We start from the raw sequence: 13,426 nt of genomic DNA, 5'->3' as shown, positions 1-13,426 counted from the left end.
CAATGACATTATTGTTCCTCGGAAAAAAATCAATACTTTCGCGTCTGCGCACATCTCATAATTCACGACCTAGAACAAGGTCACTTCCGATCTTGTCAGATACCTACAAATAAAATGTATAAATCTGAATACCGGTAATTTCAAGTTAGAAATATGGTCGAGCATAAAAAGTCGTATGAAACTCGCCTATAATGGTAATTAAGAAGCTCGTATGAAAATTATGAAACTCGCTTGCGCTCGTTTCATAAATATCCGTACTCGATTCTTAATTACTATCATTATAGGCTCGTTGCATAATGTACTATTTTAAAATGGTGGCCGTTCATTTCGATATAGGGTTCAGTTCTTTTGTACACATTATCGCACTATAGACTATTGCACCTAATTCCAAATACCAGTTTCGGCTTCAACTCATGTTGAAGTAATTTTGTACCTACTCTATAAAAGAGTAGGCTTACGTACTGTAAATTCAATCGTCATCTCTGCCCGATCCGAAAAGATAAAATTACTCAGACATACTATCTACTGCCCATCCAATTGGTTTTGTCACAGGGTCGTAGAAACGAGGGAAATCACGAGGCCCTCTTATTTAACTTATTTTAAACAGTTGTATAATATTACGTAGACGTCCAATTCCTGACAGAAATTGATGTTTTCAGAAAAGATCTAAGACAGCCCAGCCATTAGCCTTTACAGAGAAGCAAGCAGAAGTGGGTGGGGAAAATCGGAATGCGACGTAGGCAAATGTACGACAGTACCTGTGCAAAAATATGATTCAATATTGAAAGCTCTTTTGTCACTGGAAAACGCGAACATATTTCTGGAACGCACTATACTCACTGGCGACTTTGACTGCATACGCGGCCTTGGTTCTGTGTGGAGGACGATTGGAAGTTTACTAGTAGAGGGGGTGGGAGTGAAGTACATTAAAAAACTCAGGTACAATAAAAATTGAAGTAAAAATAAAATTAATTCCCTGTACATGTTAAGTGCATATTTTGAAACACTTATAGTATGGATATTCATGACTGCTGTGAAGTGGCTGGGTCGCTGATAAGAAGAAACTGCCTGCTGAAGGATACACTGGAAGGAATGGTGAATGGGAGAACAGTCTGGAGCAGAAGAAAACATCAGATAATAAACAACAATGGATCGTATGAGGGGACTGAGAGGAAGTCTGAAAATAAGAAAGATTGGAGAGTGCTGGGTTTGCAGTGAAAGATCTGCCCTTGGTAAGAACATAGTATTTAGTAGTATTTATTTATTTAACCTGGTAGAGATAAGGCAGTCAGGCCTTCTCTGCCCTCTACCAGGAGATTTTTTTTATTGGGTTATTATACGACGCTGTATCAACATCTAGGTTATTTAGCGTCTGAATGATATGAAGGTGATAATGCCAGTGAAATGAGTCCGGGGTCCAGCACCGATAGTTACCCAGCATTTGCCCGTATTGCGTTGAGGGAAAACCCCAGAAAAAACCTCAACCAGATAACTTGCCCCAACCGGGATTCGAACCCGGGCCACCTGGTTTCACAGCCAGACGCGCTGACCGTTACTCCACAGGTGTGGACTCTACCAGGAGATTCCAACTATAATATGAAAAATAAAATTACAATTAGTATTAAATTTATAATTACAATTACAAATAACATTACAATTAGTATTAAATTTACAATTACAATTACAATAAAATCAAAGTACGAAGAGATTACCTGACTAATTAAAGCTAGATAATTTATCATAGAGAAACAAAGAATATTTTATATTTACTGAATTACAAATTAAATCTAGAATAACAAAATTGTATAGCGATTAAATTACTGGATATGGAAATATTTTGTGATAGATTAAGGAAACTATTTACAAGAAATCAATTACTGACCAATTGCCTAGTAAGTTTGCGTTTGAATTCCATTTTATTTCGACAGTCCCTGATGCTAGCAGGCAGCGAATTCCAGAGTCTTGGCAGGGCTATTGTGAAAGAAGATGAGTATGAGGAGGTGCGATGGGATGGTATTGTTAGTATTGTTTCATGACGAGAGCGTGTGTTCAGATTATGGTGGGAAGAAAGGTAAGTGAAGCGAGACGACAGGTACAAAGGAATAGAAGAGTTCGAGATTTCGAAGAGAAAGAGAAGTGAATGTAAATTTCTTTTCTTATCTAGTTTAAGCCAACCTATTGCTTCCAGGGATGGGGTAATATGATCATATTTACGAACATTGCTTACAAAACGTACACACAAATTATGAGCACGTTGAAGTTTCATTTTGTTGTCGCTGGAGAGGTCAGTTAGTAAAATGTCTGCATAGTCGAAATAGGGAAATACAAGTGTCTGCACAAGGGACCTTTTTAAGCAAGAGGGTAGATGAACATTTATCCTTTTTAGCACATGGATAATAGAATATACTTTTCTGCAGGTTTCTGTGATTTGCATATGAATGAATGACTTTATTTTTTTTACATAAAACAGCAGTACACTTCTTGACATTTTGTTAATAAACACAGTTATGGAATTAAATATATTTTTTTTTATTTTATTGGGTTTTTTACGAAGCTGTATCAACATCTAGGTTATTTAGCGTCTGAATGAAATGAAGGTGATAATGCCGGTGAAATGAGTCCGGGGTCCAGCACTGAAAGTTACCCAGCATTTGCTCGTATTGGGTTGAGGGAAAACCCCAGAAAAAAACCTCAACCAGGTAACTTGCCCTGACCGGGATTCGAACCCGGGCCACCTGGTTACGTGGCCAGACGCGCTGACCATTACTCCACAGGTGTGGACTGAAATTAAAGAAAAAAAAAAAGGACTACTCTTTAAGAGTAAAATGTCTTTTAACAAATTATTCTTGGGTTTTGTTGTCAAGAGAGCAGTCAATGAGTACAATCCAGTTACAACTCACTAATTTTCATCAACTTTATTTTCGCTGAAATGTGTCCACTTCTGCAGATACGGCAGACATCTATATGATAATCCATTTCATCTCACATGTATGTCAGCATATCACAGTTGATCAGAGCCACAACAGCGGTGACAGTTGCGAAGGTTCTGGAGATCAGCAGTGAGTGGAGGCACAAAGACAGTATCCTTCACAAACACCCAAAAGAAAAAATCACGACGAACACTACATTTATGTGCCATCTTCTTGTCCTGTGCATTCTATCCATCTTTGTGGGAAATTTGATTTATATAATCCTCACATCTCTGAAGTAGTGAGCCAGACAGCCTTTTTTTTTCAAGTTTATTTATACATACTTTAACATCTATGGTTATATCATGTGTTTAGAATCTGCAGGTATACCAATAGGTCGTGGTTACTATTGTTGACTTCCTGTTTCTACTGTGTTTTCTATTTATGTTCATGCAACTGATTTTAGATTTTGATTAATGTTTATAATACTGGTGATTGCGCGGTGATGAATCATGATATATAAATCTCCAATCTGGCATTTGCCTTTGTGACTGAGGAAAACCATGAAAAACCCCAGTCAGATTGTTCGGCTATGGGGTTTTGAACCCAGGACCTTCTGAACGTGAGTCTCAAATGTTATAGTCTGAGCCAATTTGCTTGGTATACAGCTGTCTTGTTGAAAGATGTAATCATTACCCCTGTTTTCATTAAGCTGTGACATCAGCCAATTTTCCAACATGTCCACGTAAATTTTTCATATTATTTCTTGATCATGTTAAAAACAGGTGCTGACTTCTGGAATTCTACTCGAGTCTTATGTATTCCAACACAAAAAATGAATACTCATAATTTTCTGCATGCCATTTTTGCTACTACTGTCTTCTAGTGGCAAACCATGAGACTATGTACATAGGCTATTCCTTTAAGGGGAGGCAGAGGTGAAATTTTCGAACAAAACTGAAGAAAAAAATGAAAATTTGTTTTTTTTCCATTTTTATTATCTTTATTTTCATATTCCGATGCTAGTTTTTGATTTTGTGCCCATAAAAGTATGAAATTAAAACCACGATAACTGTATTACTATATTATTCCCATAATAAACTAATACTTATCATTATTTATATACCTTCTCTGAACATATAAATAAAAAGAAATATTGAAAATTTCTTACAATATGGTGCATGGAGCATTTTATATCAAACGATATAAAGTTTTATAAAATTATTAATATTTACAGAACTATTGTACTTAGAAAGTTGAAACTTGGTATGTCCATTACTAATAACATACTTATTATCCATGATCAATTTGAAACAAATCGGATAAATTTTGTGGATTTTGAAATATTCACCTCTGCCTCCCCTTAAAAACAACTTTGACAGTTTCTCTCTCTATCTGTGTAAGCTTTACCATTAGATGTTGTGTTGTTTATATGTGCTGAATTTTTAAATGTTTCACGAACTTAAGATTAACCAATGCTTTTTTTTTTTCTGATGGTAAACAACGATACACAGTATAACCTGCCTGAAGAATCATTGCAGACGGCAGGTAGAGTAAGCTTGGACATAAACATGCGATCGATACTGCATTACGTCACCCTGTTCTGACGTACTATGCACAGCGCTGCAGTAAAGAAATGCCTCAGTTCAGTTCGTTCAGTCTGCTAGTCGGTATCGGAAGTGTGTGTGTACACAAGAGCGAATGGAAACTCCGCCGAGACACTCGTCACGCGAAGTCTTACACTCGCAAAGCAGAAATATTATATACAATGTACTAAAATTTTGTAAAGAAGAGAGAAAGAAGGGTCTTATCATTCCATTAACGAACGCTGTGAAAAGAACAGCAACGGCGGCTGGGGAAGATTGAAAGAACAAAACATACTATAGCTAAGGAGGTGAGGAAGCAAAGCGCATTGGAGGACAATTTTCAACTCCCGATGAAAGCCGCCCACATCCAAAGAAAATTGTACTTGATGATTTTGAAAAAATGTGTCATCCGCAGAACATTTTTGGAGTTTTATGGGAAGAGAAAAGAAATTCCGACCCTACGCAAACTTCTGAATGCTGTTAAGAAAAGATACAGTTTAATGACGGAAATGATACATTCTGGAGGCTGTCAGTTTTGAAACAAATGACCGCACAATCAATAAACGAAATCAGCAAAGAAGTCTGGATAAAATGCTGCCAATCTGTTAAACTTATAGAGGACGAATATTGGCGTCGTGACGCGTTAATGGAAGAGGAAATAAAAAGGGTAGTAATAAACATAGGCATTGTGTGTAGTGACGAAGAGTGTGATGAAGATGAGATGGATTATGATAGGCCAGGTGGCAGCACAGATACAGCAGTTCAACTGATAGTGCAAATAAAATTGAGACCTCTGCCTCGGGGATACAGCTACTTCTGGAATAAAGTACGGATATATATCATGACAGAAAAAGTAAATTCAACTATGGCATTGGTAATTGTATTTGATTACGTTGATAACAGCTGTTGATGTTTTTATTGTCAGACTGTACCAACATTTCTCCAGCTGACTCGCCACGCATCGAGACTGAGCGGATCGCATTCGCGACACATGAGCGCCCTCATCTGAAAACTGCAATGTTTCGTCAGACGGGTTATACTGACATCTTTTCTCTTTGAACTTTTAAAATTAACATTTCTCTCATATAATGGCAAAATTAAACACACAGTGGACACAAACACTAGGCTATGACTGCATGAAGAAGTTTCTCGTAACAATACATTCCTAACTCAGGCGCTATTATAGATCTGTATACTTGTAAATTTTGGTGAGTACCGACACCTTTTTCTATAGAAAAAAATGTACTGTGAATAACCTTGTATTTTCTTACCTTATACTAGGGGAAACTAAAGAAGTTAGGCTAATGTGTTAGGAGTCCAGCAAAATACACATCATATGAAAGGAGTCCTCGGACTCATAAAATTTAAGAACCACCTGATCTAGACAGACAACAGGACAAACTCCCTTTAATTCTAAGGACATTACTTTTGTGCGAGATCGTGCGTATTTGCTTGCTTTCCGCACAAAACCAATACGCGGTAAGTGTGAAATACCACATTCAGTATTCCCAACGTAACACACATAACAATTTCCCTCTTCTTACCGCTTAAGCGTCATATTCATTTTACTGCTTTAAGCTTTTAACATTATTTTTAAAGATGTTCAATATAGTAATAATTATAAATTGGAAACTTACCACTGCAATTTCACCTAAATTGCACTGTTAATTTTGTTTTTAAATATTTGCAAAAATTAAGTAAACTCTACAACTCCACTAAAGTTACTGCATTTGTAATGCAAGTAACATTAAGGAAGCCGCGAAAAAATCAACAAGATTCCAGACTCATCATAGACTGGGGGGGGGGGAAGACAGACGTATATCACGGCCTGCTGGAGTATAGTAAACACAGAAAACATTTTATAGGAACAATGTTGAAGACAGATATATTTGTTTTCCAAAGTTGCCGTCATTGAACAGAAACCAAGATGGAGATTTCATTAGAAATTCGTCTTTCAGGTATGTAATAAACGATCTTCGCACAAAATAATGTACGATACACGAGCGGTATGTTTGTTTTCATGTTCTCGGAAATTAAAAAAAGCTCAACTACGTTTCGCTTTTTCAATCTTTTCCTCGAACATGAAAACGTCAACATACCGCTCTTGTAATGCATATTACTATTACAGATAACAGCAAACCTCAACAAGGACATGTATTTATGTCCTTAAACATTACCAAGCGGGTCATTCCATAGTGACACACATAACATTTTCAACGCCAATGCAGTGATTTAAAACTAATATTGAACTACCCATAAGCCTGTGAGGAAAGGTTGTAAAGGTATTTATTAGTGAAAGGAGCCCACAATGCAGGCATCATTTCCTAGTTATGAGAATTAATTACAGGCTTCACAATATTACATATTATATATTGTGACACACGAACATTTTCTTGCCAATAAGAAATGGTATATTTATTAAAATGTTTCTACACTTGTGCCAAATGAAGATATATAATTAAATCTGGTTACAGATGAAAGATAACATATTGGTTAACACATAAATGCTGTAATGAAATTTCTGTAAACATTTTAACACTAGTTATAAAGTGTAATAATTAGGTAAATGCTGTGACACACGAACATTTCGCCTTACATAAGCTAGAAACAAATTTATCTGTAATATTGAACATTTATCTTAATAATGTAATCTCTTTTCATAACATTACATTAAGAAACATTTATTCATCTAAAACAAGGCTTCAAACTTGAAATGGCCACGGTTATTTACAATAATAGGCGATAATATCTTTTGCAAAATTTCTTGTGATGAATACACCAACTTGTCCACTTTTACAGGCCATTTATAATGCTTTCCATCCCTTACCATCACAGATACTTCAAATTCTTCACAGTTACTACCTCTCCTGGATAAGTGACCCCATCATACATGACTAAACACCAATCCCCCACCTGCAACTGAAGACTCTCACTCTTGTCAATACTGCAAGCTGTCTCCTTCTCTGTCAATTGTTTTTCTTCTGAGGACAGTGATAGTATGATTTGCGGTGAATGTTGTTGTTTGTTGTTGTTTTCTAATGCCAGGCGTTTGACAATAAAGTCATTTGACCTCTTGCACTCCAATATTTTTCAAAGATATTATCATGGCCAGCCAATGAAGCACAGATTTTGAGGTGTTCCGAATCCATTTCTTGGTTTGAGTTGCACAATGGGCAGTTAGGGGACTGATATATTCCAATTCTATGCAGGTGTTTGGCCAAACAATCATGGCCTGTTGCCAATCTAAATGCAGTAACAGACGATTTTCGTGGTAAATCGGGAATTAACTGTGGATTATGATGCAAAGAGTTTCATTTTTTCCCTTGAGATTCTGTTTTTTTTTTTTTTTTTTTTTTTTTTTTTTGCGGTGAATGTTCACAAGTGTTTCTGAATACAGCTACCTTCAGATGTCCCAATTTGCTGATGCAGTGTGCATTATGTATTCCAGGAATTGGTGGAATTGTTGCAAATAATTTTTTATCTTCAGTGATGTTAATTTCATTGGTGTCAACAAACAGGCATCTCACATTGATATTAGACTGCTGTATTACATTAAAAAAAATCTCTCTGGTCCTTAACAACTTTTCTTCCACTCAAGATATGTTGCCATACGAACCTTTTGACTGTCGCTCCTACTCCATCATGCGCACCTTTCCCGTGATAAGACTCATAGAAATTGAAGTTGTGTCTTTTAAATAGAACTCCACAACTTTCTGTTTAACATCTTCAGTGAAAGCACGTGAAAGTTTATTTTGTGAAAAGTTTTCTTTTGTTTCATTTATATTAGAAATAAATGCTAGCTTTTTCACAACTTCCTTGCGTTTCCTTGGACTGTTGGGAAAGGCATCCTCGACTTTCTTAACTGCCCTCTGAAGACTTCTTGCTGATTTGTAAGCAGGAGATGTGGCTGTATTGTAGCATTTTTGGCACGCAGTGTTTCCTCCTTTCTCCTTTTTCTCAGAGCCCTCATTCGCATCCGAGCTGATTCCCTTTCTTTCTTCTGTATTTTGGAGTTAGTTCTGTTATTCTCCCTAACCTTTCTCATATGATTCTTATTTGCTTCCCTTTCATTCAGCTTTTTTTGCACTGACTGATTTGCTCGGCTTCGGCTTTTTCTTTCTGCTGCTGACAAAGGGACCATTTTTCTAGCAACCTGTTTTAGTAACAAAGCAATTAGCAATTAGCAATAAAACATTATATTGGTGTTTTATTGTTCTCTTTTTAAATAACTGTTTAAATCGTTACGAAGAAGAATGATTTTAATAAATATCCTCACACATTAATAGTACATTATGCAACGAGCCTATAATGAAGGTATTTAAGAAGCAAGTATGGATATTTATGAAACGAGCGCAAGCGAGTTTCATAATTTTCATACGAGCTTCTTAATTACCATTATAGGCGAGTTTCATACGACTTTTTATGCTCGACCATATTTCTAACTTGATATTATTAATTTTCTTTGTATCTGACCTTGACGAATGTCCCGTATGTTGTGAGATGTGCGCAGACGCGAAAGTATTGATTTTTTCCGAGGAACAGATGTGCACATTGACCTTGCTAGGCCATAAGAACCTACAGAGATAACATTGAAATTAAATTAGACATTGAAAAACGAGATGACAAATTGAATTTATTTGAATATTATTTATAATTAACGCTAATTATTATAGTAACAGAACATAACCTTCTGCGACAGTATTGGATTTCCAGCCTCCGTGACTTTTCGCTAATTCTCTTTCGATTGCATATCCGAGAATAATCGATACTTGCGGTTTTATAACGGTAGAAAGCTGACCTGTCATTTGCTGAACAGTTGTAACCTGAGTCGTCATTGGCTGAAAGACCTGACCTTTAATGAGTAGGTGTACTTTAATGACATGCATTAAAGGTCTGCTACCAGGTGTATAATTACTACATTTCGGCATGGTCGAGCATAAAATCTATTTATTATGTTGTGCAATTAATTCTAGGAAAGTTTACTTGATCAATATCACCCAACTTGCACAATGAAATTTAACAGCTGGTCTAGTTATAGCCCTAAACCGAATAGTATAGGTAATTACTATTAATCAGCAAATAAATACAAATATGCATACTAGTATATGAAAATATATTCGTATTGAGAAGAGTAGTAAATTAATTTCTTCTTTGAAAGCTTTATCATAGGCCTATATTCATGTACAATTTAAACTGCAACTGGATATCCGATTTATCCATGTGACACACGAACATAACCTACTTGTATATTTATGTTCGTGTGTCACACATGAAATGTTACGTATGTCACGCATTTTTCACGTATAAAACGTCCAAATTTCACAATAGTGTTTATGTTCAATTTTGACTGGCATGTGATGAGTCTCATTTTTCCGTTTGACAAAAAATAAAATATCGAAAGGTTATAAAGATATACAAACAAATATAACTTTTCCTGTGACACACGGACTCGCCATAATGCCTTTATAAAACCTTTCTAATTACGCAATTAACACTTTCATCAACGTCTTTTTTTGTATTATAGTTGTTGCTAAGGACCAGTACTTCATCATAAAATGAGATTAGTGTAAAGAAATTATAACTTAACTTGAAAATACATAGGAAAAGTTTCAGTATTTTTAAGAGTCTTTATACTGCATTTATCACGCAGTTTTCGTCGTTGATATAATGGAAATGCGTAATGATAAAGAAGCAATGTTGCCAAATTTATGAAATCTGACTTCTAAGGAATGAAATTATATATCACACAATTTACTTTTCGAGAAAATATTTTTTCGTGAAAATGTCGCATTTTCATGGAATGACCCAAGCCTCTATTTTGCAACGTCTGTGTGGTCATGCAGTTGAGTTTCGAGCTGGACAGAGAAAAGGTACCTAAACAGTCTCATAAATCCATTGATCCCACAAATCTATCTACTGGTATGGAGGTGGTGAAATTGGTTGAATATTGTAAGAAAAACAAGAAAAGCTGTGATACAAATACTCAACAAATTACACGGGATAGCCAGAGATAAATTACTTCTCTAATTTATTAAATTATTTTTTTTCTCCCAATGCCACCAGGTTATCATTAGACATTTCTGGTCTCTCGTGACAATGGCTTATTTATAACCCACTTCTGAGGTTGGGGCGCTTGGAAGGCGGAGTTACGCTGCCCTGATGATATTATGATAGGATGATTATGAAGTGCCAGGAGAGGTCTTAAACCTAAGCCTAACCCAATTTCCAGACCTTGAACGAACATGGGAACATTCCCCTTTAAGAAAAAATTCCTGTGTTCTAACTGCAACAGATGCCTTAATGATTTACGGAGTGACTGCTGCAGTCACTCCCTAATGTTCTCAGCAACCGCCGGAACTTCTGGCCACCAAGATCACCGGACTTAACCTCACCAGACTTTTTCCTGTGAGGTTACCTGAAGGGAACAATTCACGCTAACACCCTCGGACTTTTAACGATCTGAAGGAGAAGTGAAATCAACGGTATTGACAACGCAATGCTCCAGCGAACAGCCAGAAACATGGAACGTGTTCAGCTGTGCCTTGAGGCACAGCACTTAATGTAAAGGTAAAGTAATCTCCCAGAGATTCTGTACTTTTTAAGGTGCAATACAACATTACTAGCATCCTTCTTGTTAAAATAAACATACTGTATAATTAAAATCATGAGTTGTATATAAATTACTCTGTATAATTTTTCATCTGTGCATTTTTGCGACAATTATTTATTATTTAGCTTAAACTCTGCTTGTAATACTTTCCTAAATGTATACTTTGAATGAGTGTGTGTGTATCCGCCATTTACATGAGTCGAGTTCCTCATACTGCAGATAGATGACAGGACTGTGACCCATTTTTCAAGTTGCACACCACTTCAGCAGGCCACGCTGTGCATAATGTGTATCTGTGGCTAGTTATGTTGTGTAGGCCTACTACTAAAGTGAATGTATGTGCAAGTGTACTGTAGATAAGGGAGGAAGAAGGGGAAACCTGGTGCTGGCACATAGCCTACTCCTGTTGAATAGCACCAAGGGGGCCGCCAGGTTTAACGTCCCCATCAGACAGATGAATCACTATCAATAGTTACATATGCCTTCTCTTCATATGCACTGTGGAGAGATTTGGGATTTAACCCAGGCATATTGGTGCACAATCTATCTCTGAGCCTGCCAGGAATCGAACCTGGGCTGGCTAATCTGGGAGCAGATGTGCTACCACAGAGCTAACTCGATGGACTACTTTGAATGATAAACCTATCGTATTATGACAAATCTCTCATATTGTAATGTTCACCGGTATACACTACATTACGGTACAATAAAACGGCAATATTAAATAATGCTACTTTATGTTTTAAAGGTACGGTCACACGTCGCTACTTTTGCAGTGCTGCAATACAAAAAACTGCGCAACTCTCGTACTGCAACATGTGAACAACGGTGCAACTCGAAAAGTAGCGGCTGCCAAACCTGCTGCCCGCTACTTTTTCATGCTGCGCGCAGCTTAGAAGTAGCGACGTGTGAACAGGATTCTCAGAGTTGCAGTCGCAGCATTTTTTATATCGGTTTTGTTGAAACTTTTGCTGCGGTTGCGACCAGTGTTGCCACCCAAATGTGCCAATGATACTTTTATTGTTTGGATATATTTTAATGTTAGATGTGATGAAAATAAATTATTTGTAACAGTTACTAAATGCACAACACAATCTGAGTATATTTGCTGACGATTTAATTCATTTTTTTAATTTTCCATAGCATAGTTTCAAACAGGAGGGTTGCAAACATTGATTCCGTGAATATGCTGTTGGTTATCATTTAAGTATATGGGCGTTTTAATAGCTTTATAGTAAAAATAATGCCAATTTCAGAATACTAGTTAGGATAGAAAAGCAAATAATAGATAAATAAGCTATTGCGTGACTTTCATAATAATGCGAACATGACCACAAAATGTATATTGAGGGACTGGAAACCTGCAGCAAGACTGCGCCTGCAAAAGTAACGCCTTGTGTGTGAACAGACTTGCAACCTCCAATTGAGGGGCATTTTCACAAAACTCGTTATCTACAAAATCTTGTTTTTTTTTTTTTTTCAAGAGAGCTCTTTTCTAAAATACACAACTGTAGATACCGAGTTTTGAAAAATCTCTTTTATTTCAAGATCAATTTACTGATATACTTACCAACTTTAGCTTAATTCTGATAGCACCATTGGATTCTTCTGATCCAAAAACATAAGGATATGCTAAATCCTCAAAATCGAAAAAAATGTAGATAACGAGTTTTGTGAAAACGCCCCTCAATTGCAACTTTTGCAGCACTTGGATTGCGCAGCACGAAAAGTAGCATGCAGAGCGCTACTTTTGACTTACGTGTGAACACGACACGCAACTTTTGCAGCTGCAGTACAAAAGTAGCGACATGTGACCATACCTTAACAACCCTTACAAAAATACTGCAACCTATAGTTTTATTAAATGATATGAACTTCTTCGTAACTGTTTTATTGTTCCAGTTTATTTGATGTGTGATCTATGTCCCAAAAAGTAGTGACTATTCTACACAGAACTTCTTACCTGTAATGAAGAATCTTGTGAAACTGGAATGCAAGTGTTACTACTTGTTCTGCACATGCTAACCCCATCATCAAGATTTATGCCAGAAATCCTGAAAAAAGTAACACAGGTACTACTCTTGTGATGATTACAAACAGTTTAATTTTAAACAATACAAACAGAAAGTAAAAAAATAAAAACCAAGAGAGCGCGTAAATTCTGCAAAGAAATACATGTACACTGAGGGACATAACAGATGAGTAACTCGAGTTTTTTTGTAAGTCAAAGAATGCCACACTGCACATGCTCTGAGCTGAAAGTTTTCGGTCATATGTTGACTAGATATTTGCTTCTCTTTTCTGTTTAAATATCACATATC

At 36.4% G+C, this 13,426-nt stretch overlaps 1 protein-coding gene across 4 annotated transcripts in view; it reads right to left on the bottom strand.

The window, feature by feature from the left end:
- The window catches only part of LOC138714647 (uncharacterized), a 69,332-nt gene that overhangs the window by 11,867 nt on the left and 44,039 nt on the right, over nt 1–13,426 (bottom strand). For 3 of the 4 annotated variants that reach the window (XM_069846698.1, XM_069846700.1, XM_069846699.1), the window contains exon 6: nt 13,069–13,159. In XM_069846698.1, coding sequence (XP_069702799.1) covers nt 13,069–13,159 — 91 coding nt within the window. Of the gene's footprint in view, nt 1–7,842; nt 8,649–13,068; nt 13,160–13,426 lie in introns of those variants that run through there. The other variant, XM_069846701.1, reaches the window with a different exon arrangement.

Source organism: Periplaneta americana, chromosome 15 (genome assembly GCF_040183065.1).
Source record: "Periplaneta americana isolate PAMFEO1 chromosome 15, P.americana_PAMFEO1_priV1, whole genome shotgun sequence".
Lineage (NCBI taxonomy): Eukaryota > Metazoa > Arthropoda > Insecta > Blattodea > Blattidae > Periplaneta > Periplaneta americana.
This window is presented reverse-complemented; position numbering and strand designations above follow the sequence as displayed.